General features: G+C 41.1%; 2 protein-coding genes across 3 annotated transcripts in view; one reads left to right on the plus strand and one right to left on the minus strand.

The window, feature by feature from the left end:
• LOC122204271 (60S ribosomal protein L6-like) overlaps nt 1-18,327 on the plus strand; it is a 738,693-nt gene that overhangs the window by 65,948 nt on the left and 654,418 nt on the right. The window lies entirely within an intron of this gene.
• Nucleotides 1-18,327, minus strand: part of LOC122204266 (BRCA1 associated protein) — a 93,733-nt gene that overhangs the window by 7,238 nt on the left and 68,168 nt on the right. For both annotated transcript variants that reach the window (XM_042911745.1, XM_042911743.1), the window contains exons 4-10: nt 17,945-18,134; nt 12,062-12,175; nt 10,199-10,347; nt 4,386-4,461; nt 3,794-3,932; nt 3,307-3,416; nt 770-859 (exon numbers count right to left, since the gene is read on the minus strand). In XM_042911745.1, coding sequence (XP_042767679.1) covers nt 770-859; nt 3,307-3,416; nt 3,794-3,932; nt 4,386-4,461; nt 10,199-10,347; nt 12,062-12,175; nt 17,945-18,134 — 868 coding nt within the window. The remainder of the gene's footprint in view (nt 1-769; nt 860-3,306; nt 3,417-3,793; nt 3,933-4,385; nt 4,462-10,198; nt 10,348-12,061; nt 12,176-17,944; nt 18,135-18,327) is intronic.

Genomic DNA, 18,327 nt, shown 5'->3' on the forward strand with positions numbered 1-18,327 from the left:
AAAGCAGCTGTTCCCAAGCTGACAAACCAACTGGCTGACTCAAATTACAAGTCCTCACGTACATACTTCTATTTTTTTAATGGAATTGCACAAGGCGTAGAAAACCTGATTGATTTAACAAACAAATCTCTTCCCAATCAAAAATACCAAAATACTCAAGTCTTCAAATCCAAGTTTTCTTTTTTCAGGGTACGTAGCAGGTATTTTGTTTCTTCCTTATATTTAGTATAATACAGAGCTCGGCATACAGTTTTAATACATTCTTTTCGATTTGGTAACCCTAGGTGAGAGTGTATGTTGGCTTCCCTCCCTTTCTTAAATAATGCTCAGCTGACAGCATTTGCAACAGCATATTTTTGCCTCTTCCTTTTCCTCATTTTGACTAATTTCATTCTCTTTGTGGTCTAGAATTTCTTGTTGCCTGACACTGCCTTCAGGGGCTATGTCTGTAATATAATGATGATGATTCATGTTTTTAACCACTTCTCTCTGGAATCCTGATCTAAAGTTAGATTACCGGGGTGAGCCGACTGATTCCAAATTCTTGTTTTCTTTCTTCTCTCCGCCGCTGCCCCCCCACCCAGGCTTTATTGAGATATAACTGACATATGACAAAGGTTTCTTTTTAGAGGCAAGACAATTCTCTATCTCTGTATCAGCCTAAGAATGATTCCAGCATTCCTTTTTTCTTGTATTCTGCCTTCTCCCATCCCAACATCAGATAGCCCTGCCGTGTGGCACGTCAGCAGCAGTCCAGACAGAAACTTACTTCCTCTGCTGTGTCCTTCTCTATCCGAACTATCTTGTTTTCCCAGTAGATTCGTTGAGATTCCAACTGGCTTGTTAGTAAATACGAATACTAAAAACAGAGAACAGACACCAACACATAAATCACTGTAGTTTCTGAATTTCAGTTAAAACCTGACTTTTATTTATTTTTATTAAAAAAACCAAAACCTGACTTTTAATGCCCTACAGAAGAGTAAATACAATCATCAGAACACGTATTACATCTTGGTTATTCTCTGCTCAACAAACCATGGGAATACAGAGATGTCAATTACACTCCTGACCTGGGGCTTACAATCTAGTCTGGACAAGAAAGCAGAGAAATGTACATTAGCAAATAAGTTTCTGTTCAAGCTTATTTTTTTAAAATAATTTTTTAAGTTTATTTATTTATTATTGAGAGAGAGAGAGAGAGAGAGAGAGAGGGAGAGAGAGAGAGAGGGAGAGAGAGAGAGAGAGAGAGAGAGAACAAGCTGGGGAGAGGCAGAGAGAGAGCGAGACAGAATCCAAAGCAGGCTCCCGGCTCCGAGCTGTCAGCACAGAGCCCCACAAGGGGCCTGAACCCGTAGACTGTGAGATAATGACCTAAGCCAAAGTCACACACCCTACCGACTGAGCCACCCAGGTGTCCCATCAAGCTAATTTTAAGAAGAACCCCAAGGTTTTTAAACCAAAGTATTAAATCAGCTCACCACCCTCTAGGAAGCTGTCCCTGTCCCGCCCAGCCTGGGGTTAAGCACCCCTCTCAGCTCCCTGGGTATAGTGCCTGTCATTAACAGCACTTAGGATGCTAGCACTTAATCACCAGATCTCCCTGACTAGAATATGAACTCTTCGAAAGTGAGGGTTCTAACTTTATTTCTGTAGCCTCAGTGCCTGGCACATGCTGGATGTCAGGAAATGTTTGCTACCTGAATGCATGAATGAATGAACAACGTGAATGAATGTGTAACTATTGAGAAAGGATAGATGGCTTATGACAGTAGGGCCTGGGAGGACGTCTGAGAGAAGGAGAGATATGGGAGGGCTCTCAACAGAGAGGTGGAGGAGACAGGTAAAGACAGAGATCTGATTCCAGAGAACTACTGGACCCAGATGTGAGCTGTGGACATTTAGGATCTCTTCAAGATGAAGGAGTAACACCAATGAGGCTAGGGTGCAAGGTATGGGCAGATGGGGCCTATAGAAGGCCCGGGGGCATCATATTGAGAAATGTGGGCCGTGGAGTAGCAACATGACATCTGCATTTCAGAAAAACCATTCTAAAAGACTAAAAGGAGATCTGAATGTGCTTGTAAGCTAGAGAAGAGAAGGAAGGTAAAAGAGGGAGAAAGGACAGATGGGAGAATGTGTGTGTGCCCCTAGAACGTACACTCCACGAGGGCAGGGAGTCTGTTCAATGCTGCATTCCCAGCACCAAGAAGAATGGCCGACAGACAGCAGCCCTCAATAAACATTTGTTGAATGAATATACCTAGAGTTAAGGTGGAAGGGTTACTTCTAAAAACTTAATGTAAAAGGTTTAAACTTTTTCATATCAATACAATTAATGGTAAAAACATCAGCCTTATCTTAAGCCATTCTACTCAATCTATTAGACCATAAAAGTCCGGAGATGACCAAGCTTTCAAATATCCATTTCCTCCCAAGGCTAAGCTATTTGTTTTTAAATTTTATTTTAACGTTTATTTATTTTTGAGAGAGAGGGAGAGACACAGCGCAAGCAAGGGAGTAGCAGAGAAAGGCGGAGACACAGAATCTGAAGCAGGCTCCAGGCTGTCAGCACAGAGCCCGACGCGGGGCTTGAACTCACAGACCGTGAGACTCTTAACCAACTGAACCACCCAGGCACCCCTAAGCTATTTGTTTTTAAAACAATCAGATTGAAATTAATACAAAACAAGACTCATTTTAAACTTTTCCTTCATTATCGTAACGTTTACAACATACTAATTTTATAGTAGGTGGGATTTACTACTACAGTGAAAAATCAGACTGTGCTAATTTTGTTGTTTCTTCAACTATATATGAATACTCCCAAATGGCTTTAGACATACATATGTAAACATCAAATTCATAAAATACATACTTTGAGTATGTAAGCGTCTACTTCATAAAATGTCCAAGACATGTAAAAAAGCTTCCTGGGCATGGAAGGGTGCTACTGGGGTTTCCTCATTCTGACCTGCTCAGTTTCCAACTGCTACTGTGATGCCAACAGGAAGATTCTTAACTTTCAGTTTTATTGCAGCTAGAGAACCACCTTAACATTGAGCTTGAGACAATGAGAAACATCCCATTCAAAATAGTAAGACACAGTGAAGCGTAGACTTCCAAAGAAGAAAATTAGATAGAATAAAAGTATTTTAATAATCCTCCACAGCAATGATAGAACTTTAAAAAAAAGTTGACATACAGAAATAAATGGCAAGAGTAAAAGCCCAAGCCACTTTTTAAGGTAGGATAGTAAAAAGCAGTACAAAAAGGTACTTAGTAATTACTAACAAAGTATCTTACCTCTAACTGTAAGGCATCTATCTTCTCTTCCTGGCAAGTATCACCCTCACATTCATATTGTACTATTTTTCCATCTGTTTTACTTGCAACCAATCGATGGACATAATTATCTAAAGAAAAGAATGAATCAGTCAATCAAGGCTTGTTTCTTTAGAATGAAAAGGATCTGCATATACTTTCAACTTGGCCAGAATTTTTGTTTTTACAGGTCTAAATTAAATGCCTTGCAATATTTCTGTACAAGTGGGCTAACTCACTTGAATTTAAGAAAGAGTCAGAGGGCAAGTATAGAAGTATTAACTCTCTTTATAATGTGTAATTCAGGCCATTTGCAGGAAATAGTGTGCTATGGGGCACCCTGAGAATTCAAGTTTGCCACAGCAGTCAGGAAGATTTCAAGCTGTGAGAGAAGAGGAAGAGGAGAGGTTCTAAGGGAGACACGTTCATGCAGAATGAATCCAAATTAGAAAACAAGAATGGCCTTCACCTCCAGCATAGTCCCAGACTCGATGGTTGGTAAGCTGCATGGCATACGTGTGCTGGGTTTCCTCAAAGTGCTTATAAGCATGTCGACTGACATATCGTCCACATCCTATGTGGCCACATATTAAACAAATCCAAAGGTTCTGCCAAGGAGAAGACGACATCTTAATTAGTTGTACAAAAACACATGACCTGGCTCACTCAGAGTGGGAAAGGCCCTGACACAGAATGAAGGTGAATTGTTTCTACAGGAGTTTTGAATAAATATGTGTTTGAAATGCAAAAAGCAAGGGTGCTTTTATGGGTCATTTTCTCCCTCTGGTTTTTTAAGGAACTCTAGGGAAATGGCAAGACAAATATTCATAATTTATCAGTAAAAGTCTAGTCTTTTTCAACAAACAAAAAATAAAAGCACAGAGATTTTTGCTTCAGAGTGTAAAATAACGTATTCATATATCTTGCATGACCTTAGACAAAAGAAAACAAAAGCATCAGTCTGAAAAAGAATTTAAAAGAATTTAAGGCACACAGGGCAAAAGAAATCCCCAGAGCATTAAAGCTGTGTTCATTATTCTTTCCCACCAGCCATCACTTACTTCCTGAACGCCACACTCAAAACACTTATTCTCTTCTACTGGCTCTGGAGTCTGGCAGTATCGGCACACAGGACACCTGTGCAGGACACCGAAAGTAACAGCACAGATCAAATACAAAAGAGAGTTGTTACAGAACCAAAAGTCAAAAACCATATTTTAAATCTTCTGTCTCTCACGTACTGTCTGTTACAATTCATCATAACTAAGGATATCAACAGATATCAAAAATATCTGTTACAATTCATCATAACTAAGGATATCACTCAAAAATATTTGCAGAATGAAAAAAATAAACAAAAAACAAAACAAAACTCCCAAAATCTTGATAAAGGAGAAAAAAAGGGAGGAATCTTGATCTGCTTCATACCTTTTTTCACTCTTCTGTCTAAAGCTTAACCAAAGAACTAAATATGTGCAGGTTAGAATTAGGGATGTAAGATAAGCTATGAATTTTATGTCTGGTTATCCATAAAGTATTTTTTTACTGCAAACCATCTACCTTACCTCCATTTTCCAAAGATCTAAATCACTCAAAATGTACCCTGTCCTCTCTAGATTGCTCCTAAGAGTTAGAACTAAAATCTGTAATAAATTTCACCCCCATCAAAAAAGTTGATATATTTCCTGAAATGCACATGATATTTTACCATACAATGAACATGTGGAAGAGGATACCAGTGCTAAGTACTCAAGTTTCAATTTACAAAAAGCCAATAAAAATGGCACTGAAGCTAAACCCACAGAAACAGAGAGGAGAAAGGTAGATGGACACCATGGGCTGCAGGGAGGGCACAGTAGGGAGATGTTGGTCAAAGCGTATGGGATCCAATTATACAAGATGAATCAATTCTGGGAAACCGGTTTGCATCAATGTGAGTATAGTTGACAATATTGTATTGTTTTTGAAATTTTCTAAGAAGACAGACTTTGGGTGTTCTCACAACACACACAAAGGAAAAAAGGAAACTGGTAAAGAGGTTGATAGATACATGCTGATTGGCTTGTTTGTGAATATTTCATAATGTATATGTATGTTGAGTCATCAGGTTGTACATTAAACATTTTTTTAAATGTTTATTTATTTTTGAGAGAGAGAGAGAGAGAGAGAGAGAGACAGACAGACAGAGTGTAAGCAAGGGAGGGGCAGAGAGAGGGAGACACAGAATCCAAACAGGCTCCAGGCTCTGAGCTATCAGCACAGAGCCCAACACGGGGCTTGAACCCACAGACTGTGAGATCATGACCTGAGCTGAAGTTGGATGCTCAACTGACTGAGCAGCCCAGGTGCCCCATGTACATTTTAAATATACACAATTTTTTTTTTTTAAGTAAACTTGGGGTACCTGGCTGCTTAATCAGTGGAGCATGTGTCTCTTCATATCAAGGTCATGAGTTCGAGCTCCACATTGGGGACAGAGGTTACTTTTTAAAAAGATGTTATTTATTATTTTTTAAGTAATCTCTACCCCCAATGTGGGGCTTGAACTCAAGACCCTGAGATCAACAGTCGCATGCTCTAGTGACTGAGCCAGCCAGGTGCCCCTAAATACATACAATTTTTGGTGATCAGTTATAGTTTGATAAAGCTGGGGGGAAAAGGCATTTAAAAATCCATTAATGCTTTTCTCTTATTCTCAAGAGAAAGTAACACTAAGTACCAGTCATGAATATTTTCATCAGGCAGGCAAAAATGATAGTAAGTGGGTTATAGTTGAAGCTAACTGTGAATCGGCACCAAGAAGAAAGAATGCTTAAGATACACCTCACATCCAATTTGTTACCCAACTGAGTAAATGAAACCAAGAAAAGGAAATAAGCAGGAAGAACATGAAGTTCCTATCACAAATGAGGAGTTTCTATCTGCATTTCCTAAGAGAAAGCTAAATGATCTAGTCTATCTCTGTTTAGTATCAAAAGAGAAGCCAGACACCCACCCTGACGTTTAGAGCAGTATTATCACTACTGGCCACATTATGGAAGCAGCCCAAGTGTCCACCAATAGATGAATGGGGGAAGAAGATGTAGTATATATATACAATGGAATACAACTCGGCCATAAAAGAGAATGAAACCTTGTCATTTGCAATGACCTGGATGGAGCTAGAGAGTATTATGCTAAGTGAAGTCAGTCAGAAAAGATAAATACCATATGATTTCACTCATGCGGAATTTAAGAAACAAAACAAATGAGCAAAGGGGAAAAGAGAAGAGAGAGAGAGAGAGAGAGAGAGACAAACCAAGAAACAGACACCTAACTACAGAGAACAACCTGATGGTTAACAGAGGGGACGGGATGGGGGTGATGGTGGTTAAGGAGTACACGCGTGATGAGCATCAGGTGTTGCATGGGAATGCGGAATCATATTGCACACTTGAAACCAACATTACACTGTATGTTAACTCTCTGGAATTAAAATTGTTTTTTAATGTTTATTTATTTTCAAGAGACATAGAGAGGCAGAGAGAGAGGGAGACAGAGGATCCAAAGTGGGCTCTGTGCCGACAGCAAAGAGCCTAATAACGCAGGGCTCAAATTCATGAACTGTGAGATCATGACCTGGGCTGAAGTTGGACACTTAACCAACTGAGCCACCCAGGCACCCTTTTTTCTTTAAAAAATTTTAATGTTTATTTATTTTTGAGAGAAAGACAGAGAGAGAGAGAAATCACTGGAATTTAAATTTTTTTTTAATGTTATTTATGAGAGAGAGCATGCACACAGTGCGGGGAGGGGCAGAGAGAGTGAAGGAGACACAGAATCCGAAACAGGCTCCAGGCTGAGCTGTCAGCACAGAGCCTGTCAGGGGGCCTGAACTCAGGATCAGCGAGATCATACCCTGAGCCAAAACCCTAGAGTCAGATGCTCAACCGACTGAGCCACCCAGGTGCCCAGGGACTAGAACTCACTGGAATTTAAATAAAAACTTTTAAAAGAAGCTGGAAGACAAATTTGCAGAAACAAGAATGACAGCTGTAGTGAGCAGCACACAGCCATTTTTTTAAAAAAATCACAACACTGATCATTTTATTATTTATTATTATTATTATTTTGAGAGAGAGACAGTGAAGACACAAGTGAGTGAGAGGCAGAGAGAGAAGCGGAGCTCACTTGAAGCAGTGCTTGAACTCACAAACCGTGAGATCATAACCTGAGCCGAAGACAGATGCTTAACCCACTGAGCCACACAGGCGCCCCAAGCAGCAAGCAGTTTTGTCAAAGGTACAAACTAGCTCTGTCACTCCTTCGATCTGTGTGGCAACTGTGGTAGTGGTTGGATTAAAAAACAATACGGTGCTTGGATGGCTCAGTCAGTTAAGCATTTAACTCTTGATCTTGGCTCAGATCATGATCCCAGGGTCATGGGATTGAGCCCTGTGTCGGGCTGTGTTGAGTGTGGAGCCTGCTTAGGATTCTCTCTCTCTCTTTCTCTCCTTCCCTCTCCTTCTCTCCTTGCTTATGCTCTCTCTTAAAAAAAAAAAGAAAAAGAAAAAAGCATAGCGTATTTACTGAGAAAAAGAGTCCTTAAAACAAACAAACAGGGGTGCCTGGGTGGCTCAGTCAGTTAAGCGGCTGACTCTTGGTTTTGACTCAGGGCATGATCTCGCAGTTTGTTGAGGTCAAGCATTGGGTTCTGTGCTGGCAGTGCAGAGCCTGCTTGGGATTCTCAGTCTCCCTCTCTCTCTCTGCCCCCCTCACCCCCGCTCATTCCCATTCTCTCTCTCTCAAATAAATTTTTTTTAATTAAACAATAAATTAATTCTGCAATCTTATTTCCTACATTATGCCAGAATGAGCTTTCTGGAATGTTAAGGATGATCCCTGAGAATTAAAAAGAGAAAAGGGAAAAAATTACAAAAATCACCTTACTGGTATTACATATGTAGTATTCTATGACATACCATCTCATTGATTAAAAGATGATTAACAGTTTATTAAACCCTTCCTTCCCCTTCAAAAATAACTTTTGAGTTGTCATCTTATCTTCCTGAGGAGATATTTGGGGAAACCTTCCCAGAATATCCTTCTCTGACATCTGCATGTGTCAAAAAACTACCCTCCAAGACTTGGTACCAGTGCTGCCTTCTCCACGCAGCCCTTCTTGGCCACCCTCAGTGGGCAAACCAACTCTACTCTCTCCAGTTTCTACCTTGAATTGGATTGCACTTATGTACAGGTGTAAACTCCCTTAGCTGGCCGAAACTCCCTGCGGAGGATCTACGTTTGATTCTCTCCCATCCACCCCTAGCACTATTCGGTGCATATTATACTGAGGGCGGAAACTTACTTGCTGAAAGAACTGTGTGTTTTTGAGGATAGCCGTGAGGCTTGTCTATACAGATGGTTGAATTCCAGTCCCAGTTCTGGCCTTCTCTGCAGGATGCTTTCAACATGCTATGTTTCATGTCTGGGTCTCAGTTACCTCCTCTGTAAAATGAGGAGGCTGGACAATATGGTCCCTGAGCCAACTTCTAACTTTAAAATGCTACGCTCCTGGGGCAGTTAACCTGCACTGAGAGTTGAACTGTAGTGGTAGGGAACAAAGAAGCGTCCAGAACTTAAACGGTGTAGCAGACAGACACAAGGACACAAGATACAGATAAATACTTTATGGAGTGCGTCCATCTCAGTGGGGCTTTTCTCGAGGGAAAACCCAGGGTTTATTTGCTCAAGGGTATTTTCTGAGCTCCTTACAATGCGCCAGGTCTCCTGCTAGGTAAGGGCACAGCAGTGAACAAGCCAGACAAGGTCCCTGCTCTGTGAAAGCTGGAATTCTTCTGGTCACTTGGGGGTGGAGAACAGATTCCTCTACATGTTCACCTTCCTAACTTCTGGGCTTTGCCATGTGATCTTGCCCTTTCCATGCGCATCCCCGCCCTCACAATGCCTTCTCTCAGGTCCCCCTCTTTCCTTGGTTAACGCCTCCTCATCCTCCTGGAGACTGCACTTCTCAGGCAGCCCTGGCTGTTATCAGGCCTCTACTTCCCTAGTCACAACGCTGCACACTGCTCCTTTGTAACACCTGTTACAGCTGTGACTGCACATTCATTTGTACAATTATTTGATTCTGTGCCTTCCTTCCTCTCTCTACTGGGAAACCCAGGCCACTGTCTGATTTACTCGTCTAGCTAAGTCCCATAGCACAGTTTACAAAGGGAGGAACAACCCTTGATTTATAATAAAACGAAACAGAACAAAACAAAGCAACAAAAAAACGTGGTACAACTTACCCCTCAGTTCTTTGCCTGTGCTATGCCACCCTACAAACAAGGCCTCTATTGCACTGGGAAACAGGAAGGTGTAGGCATGTGTGTGCTTCATACTTAGTGACTGCTATTACCACTGGCCACTGAGCCCTCAACAACACGCTAAATTGAAAATGTGAGACTACTACCATAGCCCAATTGGTAAGAAAGCCAGAGGAAATGGTAAACATCAAGTGCAAGTGATAAATGAGACTTCAGACTTAGATTTCATTTGTGTATAAGAGCCTCAAAGCTAAGCTTTCCTACCCCCCTCACCCCCCCATTCTCTGGCTTTTGGAAGCAAACAATTCATGCTGCTTTCGGAAACTCCACAAGGATTCTGAATCAGCATACTAAGAAGGACGCGGTCTAAGGATGCGGATTCCCATGTGAACAGAGGAAAGTGAAGAAAAATGGAAGGCCCTTCCGTGTGACCCCTTCACCTTTGTAGCGCCCAGGTGTATAAAGTCAAGCGCTTAGAATGGCTCATTTTTGGTGGTGGCTGTTTTTCATTCTGGGAAAGGGTGATAATAGGCTTTGGCAGGGTGAGAAATTAGCTCTGCACTCACGTGGTGTCGTCCCAACGCTGCAGGCACTGGCTGTGGAAGCTGTGGTTACATAACGTGGTGAGGATGCCATTCACAGACTCGTCCATGCGCTCCAGACACACCGTGCACTTGGGGAGCTCCGTCAGGTCCATCACGGGGAGGCTGGCACCCTACGGGGAAATACCTCACGTAAGCCTGACTCTTCTTCCACAGTTCTAAGAGATCTGTTTTTAACTAACTAGTTTACCTGTTGCTTTCTGACTCCTGGTAGGATGTTTTCAACATTTCTTCTCTGTGCAGGTAGTTTAAATCGGTAAGATTTTCATTCATACAACAAATATTGACTGAGCACCCTTTATACTCATAGCACTGTGGACATGGTGGAGAACAAGCACACAAAGACCCCTGCCCTCATGGAGCTGATACTCTGGAAAGAGAGACTAGCTGCCAAAAGCTTAACAGAGAATCTCAAATGTTACCAGACTCCAAGCTCTACTTCTAAGGGTATGGAACTCTAACAACGTAAGTGAATAAAAGCAGCCAAGTAGAAATGGGACTGATTTTTCCACAGAGTAAATGAAAACGTAGCACTTCCTACTACGTGATAATAGCATCAACAACACTGGTTTATTTATTCATTTGACACACACTTATTGAGCCCTTGCTATGTAGGCCAGACACTGTTCTAGGTTTGGAACAATGGTGAGCAAAGCAGATTCGCCAGATCCCAAAGCACAAGGTCAGGCCTTGTCCTCATAGAGCTTAAAATCTGGTAGAGAGAGGCAAAAGTCAAATTTATGAAAAAGTATAATTACCAGTGGTCATAACTGCTATGTAAGAAAAGTACAGGAATCTACAATAGGGTATGAAATCGGGGCATAACGGTCTGTGGTCAAGAAAGGCACCCCACCCCCACCCCCGCCACCGCGATGTCTCCCTTGAGCCCTGCCAGCTGTAAAGTGAGCAGGAATTCTTGAAGCAAAGATGAGACATACATGTAAGGACATGCTGAGAAAAATCACATTAATCTATGGTCCCTGAAGAGTAGCTTTCTATAGGAAATCTCTCAAGAAGCCGTATTCATTTAGAGAAAACAATCTCCTACACTGAAGCCTTACATAGCACCTGGCACAAAGGAAGCCTGACTTTATCATCTGTCAATTTAAAAAAAAAAAAAAAAAATTTTTTTTAACGTTTATTTATTTTTGAGACAGGGAGAGACAGAGCATGAACAGGGGAGGGTCAGAGAGAGGGTGACACAGAATCTGAAGCAGGCTCCAGGCTCTGAGCTGTCAGCACAGAGCCTGACGCGGGGCTAGAACTCACGGACCGCAAGATCATGACCTGAGCCGAAGTCGGCCGCTCAACCGACTGAGTCACCCAGGCGCCCCTCTGTCAATTTTTATTTTACCTAACCTAATGATAGAACAATCAAACCTGAATTTCTTTCTATCAAGCTGATTTCAAGGTAAAAAGACCTTTAGGTCTCCTTTAGAAGAAAGGAAATCTTAAAAATATAACAGAGTTGAATCTACTACTTTCTTTAGAAAATGATTTAAGTGAGCTGAGCACATTTTGTAGGAAGAGGTCCCACAGACGATGGCAAACCAGAGCAATTATAAATTGTTACCTAAACAGAGTTAAGGATCAGGACAGGGATTAAGGGTTGATATTTGAAGAAAAACACTTTAGAACATTCCTATCACCCTAAAAAGAAACCTTGTACTCATTGCAATCACTCTTCATTCCCCTCTTTCCCCATATATACCTATACCTATATCCATACCTATATAGGTATACATATATATATGTTATATACATTCTTATATATATATATTCTTGTATACAACATATACGTAAAATATAAGAATGATGCACACTTACATCTTCAGATTTTAGTACTTCAGCCCTTTCCACATACACCAACTGGCAAACATCATCTTCTATCGAATTGAACTGGCGGCCGTTGCACGCCATATAAAAACTGTCTGCGTCGGCCTAGGTATACCAATGGAGAAAAGGAAAAAATTAAGAGAGATATCCTGAAAACATGCTTTTATTCAAGATGCATAGCTTCAATTATTCTCTTCATCAGCGTTTAAAATTTATACTTAGGAGAGAAAGCAACTGTCAAAAGTACCATCTACGGAAGCAGGAAGCAGGTTCATAGGTGAGTCAAACTCTGTAGGTCAATACCTCGCATCTCTACAATGTTTCCTGATACATCACAATCTCACTTAAACCAGGAGAAACTGCTGAAGTGCAAAAGCTGACAGCCAGTATGACTTTAATATTCAACCAACAACAGTCATCATTTCCCTTGATATCAGTATTTTTTTCCTCAAGTCAGGACTTTCTCAGCAGCTAAAAGTAAACACTTATTTTTGCAAAACTTAGAACTCAATCATAACTGATGATTGTTAGCAAAGAGTTCTTTTTAAAAAACGTCAGCATCTATGTTAGGGAGAGTAAAGGACCACAGGTACCGGTATGGAGGAAAAAGCCAACTCCTTCTCTTCAAAAAGCCAATGATACATCATAGATAAGGATCCCATTGGGAGGTTTTAAACAACTTAGTGTATAATATTGAAAGCAAAACCTTTGACCAAGATCAAGAGGTTTAAGATGAACCAGTCTTTAAAATACAAATGGTCTTGGGGCGCCTGGGTGGCTCAGTCGGTAAAAGCGGCCGACTTCGGCTCAGGTCATGATCTCGCAGTCCTTGAGTTCAAGCCCCGTATCGGGCTCTGTGCTGACAGTTCAGAGCCTGGAGCCTGTTTCAGATTCTGTGTCTCCCTGTCTCTGACCCTCCCCCGTTCATGCTCTGTCTCTCTCTGTCTCAAAAATAAATAAACGTTTAAAAAAAAAATTTTTTTTTTAAATAAAAATAAAAATAAAAATAAAAATAAAAAAACATAAAATACAAATGGTCTTATTCCTTGAGGCGGAAGATAGACTCAGGGGAAACAGTCCCCTGTAGGTAAGGCTGCAAAGGCACCTGTGCATTTGTGAATATGAACACAAGTAAACCAAACCTTCTAGTGTAGCCTTCACAGAAAATAACAAAGACATAATTTCAGTTTTTTAAACTCAGCAATTTTTAGAGGCATCTGAAAGGCCGAGGTCTGTCTAGATCTTACTCCCACACAGGCATTAACCCAAACACAGGAAGTTGTGTGCTTTGGCCCTACCAATGTAGACAAGTGCGCAGGGCGGGGGAGTTGTCCTACAAAAGGAAATGCCACTTTGTCAGCCTCTAGGATGAGATTCAAGTCTGTACCAGGCAAGAGTCTTGCCTGTCTACCTTCATAGGATTCTGAACCTTATAGCAAAAGATTGCAAGCTTCTTGGCACCTTTTAATTTCACTCCAATGATGTAACTCAAGTGTGGATTCTTGATTATTTATGTTTTCTTAATATGACCAAAGGAACTAAGCAGCTGAGGAAGGATAATCAATTCTGAACACAGATTTTGATTTTTTTTTTTTGGAGGGCGGGAGTGGGAGCTTCCTTTTCAGGAAACAACTGTATTGGGTACAGTGCATTTTAACTTCAAAAAAAAAAAAAAATTTTTTTTTTAAAGGCTCTGAGCTGTCAGCACAGAGCCAAATGTGGGGCCTGAACTCACGACCTGTGAGATCATGACCTGAGCCCAAGTTAGATGCTTCACCGACTGAGCCACCGGGTGCCCCTAACTTCAAAATGTTAAGAGCCGGTTCTTGGACAATAAATCTCTTAACTACTAAGAGGCAACCTAAAATGGCTTCCCCCATTCTTCAAGAGCAACGTCTTTTTCTTCAAATGCTTTGGATAGTAAGCAGCACAGTGAGGGAAGTGACCACTGAAAGTGAGGGCCACAGGTCAGCTTTCCAGGGCCTCAAGCACCACCAGGAGCTGGCTACACGTGTGCCAGCTGAGGAAAGGCAGACTCCTCCTCAGACCTCCAGCTCTGTGAATGCTTGCTACGTGACCAAGCTTTCTCAGAGGAAGGGTCAGAGCATGTGACAAAATCTACTTAACACCAGACAAGCGATTCTTTTCTTGAGGGAGTTGTGTATCCATGACAAGGAAATATATGTTTTGAACACATAGATCTCTTTCTTTACAATCTCGGTATTGGAAATGTAGCTTCGCTCGTTTGAATATTCACTAAGCACCCAGCATGTGCCAGGCACGGTGCTATGTGCTAGGACCAGAGTAAAGAACAAAATACACATGGTTCCTACTTCAGCCCACTGCTGAAATGCACAAAACAAAAGCCTGAAACTAACTGCAAAAAACACAGAAGAAACAGCTCTTTTATTTAAAATGCTTGCATTGTCGGGGCGCCTGGGTGGCGCAGTCGGTTAAGCGTCCGACTTCAGCCAGGTCACGATCTCGCGGTCCGTGGGTTCGAGCCCCGCGTCAGGCTCTGGGCTGATGGCTCGGAGCCTGGAGCCTGTTTCCGATTCTGTGTCTCCCTCTCTCTCTGCCCCTCCCCCGTTCATGCTCTGTCTCTCTCTGTCCCAAAAATAAATAAAAAAAAAAAACGTTGAAGAAAAAAAAAATAAAATGCTTGCATTGTATAGAGCCCAACATTTTTAAGAAGCCCAGTTTGGGTTTTTTTTTTTTTTTTTTTTTTTTGAGTCTTTTGTTCTAATTGTTCTCTTCCCAGGATAAACTTTGAAAAAGGAAAACCCATTATGATCAAGGTTCCTTTACTGTCACAGTGATCAAAACTATAGTGTGGAAAATATATTTTTGCTTCTCAAAAGATGGGTCTCCTAGGCTGTCCCAAGCATGCAAATGAAAGTGAGCCAACACACTCTACAGAGAGCTTCTCTCTCCTTTTCGGTCCTCAAGCACTACAAAACTTGACCCCCTCCAGCCTTCCTGTGTTCTGATGAATTACAAATTCCTTACCCGAACACTAAGTTTTCTGACGGTCACGGTACAACCACGTAAGCGTTATCACTCTAGAACTACAGCATAAAGCTGAGGCCAAAAGAAGTTTAAGAGCTTATAGGAGATACAGAGGATTACTCTTTTTAAAAATTTTCTGGTGAGGGGCACCTGGGTGGCGCAGTCGGTTAAGCGTCCGACTTCAGCCAGGTCACGATCTCGCGGTCCGTGAGTTCGAGCCCCGCGTCAGGCTCTGGGCTGATGGCTCGGAGCCTGGAGCCTGTTTCCGATTCTGTGTCTCCCTCTCTCTCTGCCCCTCCCCCGTTCATGGTCTGTCTCTCTCTGTCCCAAAAAAATAAATAAAAAACGTTGAAAAAAAAAAAATTAAAAAAAAAAAAAAAAAAAATTTTCTGGTGAAAAAAACCCAAAAACTTCTCCGGTGAGAAAAAGAAAGGAATAAGAATACAGTTAGCTTCCCAGGCTACAGAGTCTGGCTGTCTGTGTTTGAAATCTAACTCCTACACTTAATTGGCTTTGGGCAAGTGACTTATCCATGTGTGTTTCCTCAATTATAAAAGATGAAACTAACAGCACCTAGCTCATAGCATTGTTGAGAGGACAAGGAGCTAATATGTGAAAACCACTTATGTGGCCTGGCATCTAGTAAGTGCTTAATAGTTTTTACCTTTTGACTGTTTTTTCACTAGGGCCCAGTATTAATTTAACAACTTCAAGTCTTATACCAGGAAAGTGTTTTTAGAACTCAGAAAATCCCTGATAGGATGAGCCTCAGACCCTAAGATCCAACATCAGCAATAAATAGTACAACTCATGATTCTCAGATCAAGGGTACTATCTCCATGGGGAAGGGCCAGCACACTGTTTCATTTGTCTCAGAACTAATAACCGTGAACTTGGGCCACCAACATCTGGTTAAAAGACAGGTGGAGAGATTGCAGAAGTACAAAGAAAATCCATGAACAGTAGTAGAAACTTTCCACAGCATTACATGCACACCACAAAGGGGTGGCCCTTGCTATAGTTTGTGGGTTTATCAGACTTCAGACTATTTAAAAGGTCTAATAAAGCTCTTAAACGTTCTTCCCCAATCGGTGACTTTTCTTGTGTTACTTGCCGATCTCCCTCAATTGTTAAGTAGGAGCTATGACTAAAATATTGCCATTACAATTTCTTACCAACAGTGACTGTCTCCCTTTCCGCACACTTTCATCCAGTCCTACTGGAAGAAGCATATGCCCTAGGATTAAAGTGAGGCCTCAAATCTCAGTTCAGTCACTGGGGGCAATCTACTAACTTCTCTCTGCAGTCAGTTTCGTTTGTCAAACAAGGATAATAACAGTACTTATCTACTTCACAGGGCTGTAGTGAGGACTACAGGAGATAATACACGTTAAGCACTTGGTGCAACGAGTGGTGTAGAATTAAGCAGTCAGTAAGACTGCACATTATCATCATTATCCTTCGTATTACATGTGCTACCAGATTTAAAAGGTACCACTTGCCCACTGTTTGCAAAGCTCCTCAGTGACCATGGAAGGTCTCCCGACAGTCAGTGAACACAGCTGTTTAAGTGCTTTTCCATTTTCACTGTCACCTTGTGAAGTCTAAGTCTGCATGCAGGAAGGTTCATTATTTTAAACGTCTCACTTCAATGGTGGGGTATTCTGTAAAGGTTAAAGGTAACAATCACGTACCCTCTTGTACACAGAGTGCTACACTAAGGGTTCTCTTTCTGTGGCCCACAGAACAGGCCCAAACATAATCCAGCCCTCACTTCTCTTAATTTCCTCCCCATGGCCAACGAATGACTGCTACTGCCATCAACTCTGGATTTCTGCAATGAGGAAGGAGAGGACAAGTGGGCCTCGTGTCACGGCTCCCTTTCACCCATAGATCTTGGTAACTGGTCAGAGGCAATGGCAAATGATCAAAAGGCACACCCACTCTTTGTCAATCTGTAAGCCAGAACTGTTGATCTGGGGCAAATTCAAGAAGGCTGTTTCCTAATGAGGTGAGAAAGAAGTCACTTTTGACAGAGCTGCATTTCTAAACCTAATGAATGGACAAATGTAACAGCCATTAAAAACAACAACAACAAATTAAAACCTGTGGATAGAATGGCACTTAAATAACTTGGATAATACCTCAGGCTTATCTTATTTTCATATTCATACAAATATGAATGCATACGCTTCACAATGAACATATAAAACCAAGAGAATATTTTCCCAACACCTTTATAACTGAGGCCCCCGGAAAATGTTGCTGAATGCAACAAATGAAATGAAGTGAATGGCAAAACCTTCTTATATCAAAAAGTATCTGTAATAATGTGCAAGTACTTTTCAAAATAGAAAATATCACCATCCTTTCACTGCTTCTCTCTGTGGCAGGGATTTTCAAGCAGAACTCTAAAGCATCTTTGATACTTCAAGGAACATCCCCAATCTGTCACCAACATAAATATAAAATGGATTTTATTTTCTAAAATGTGCCAAATAATAATTTTTAAAAGGGGAATGAGAAAAGCAGGGGCACAGTGTCATAGTGGCAAATAAGAATATGGTATCAGTTTCAAAAAGTTTGGGATCTACTGCTCTACTGGAATAGTTACTACTGGATAAATAAAATACAACCCTAGATTTCATACCCAATCCGCTCTATAAAAAATTATGGGTATGAATTAGCATGGTGTGTCTGCTAGTGAATTTAGAAGGATTTCTAGAATGACAACAATACCCTCAAAGATAGGTATATATCAAGAGTCTTAAGTGCAAAATGCTGTAAATCACACACGGCTAGTATCACACAGTTTCAAAAACACAGTTTCTGTGGCAAAGAGATTTTTAATATCTTAACTTTTACCTGTGCACTAAACTTTATCAGCACCATATATTGATTTGGAGTAGAGTCTCTGATGATTTTCATTTGTTCAATTACTTCATTAAATGGGGCGACAAACTTCATAAGGTCATGACTGGTCATTGTAGCAGGGACTGTGAGAATACACAGCATGGCACTGCGCCTCACATCTTCTTTTAAGGAGGTCATCTTACTAATAAGACAATAATTAGACTGTCTTGAATAGATGAGGTATGGTTAGTTCAGACAACACTAATTAGACAACTTTTATGTCCAAGAAAATAGAAAAAAATAAACCTTGTATTAGTTCACAGATCAATTTAAACAGAGTGTTATAATACCTGAAAACACACTACCTGGGTAAAAGCAGAATCCCTTCAACATAC

The sequence above is a fragment of the Panthera leo genome, chromosome D3 (genome assembly GCF_018350215.1).
Source record: "Panthera leo isolate Ple1 chromosome D3, P.leo_Ple1_pat1.1, whole genome shotgun sequence".
Taxonomy (NCBI): domain Eukaryota; kingdom Metazoa; phylum Chordata; class Mammalia; order Carnivora; family Felidae; genus Panthera; species Panthera leo.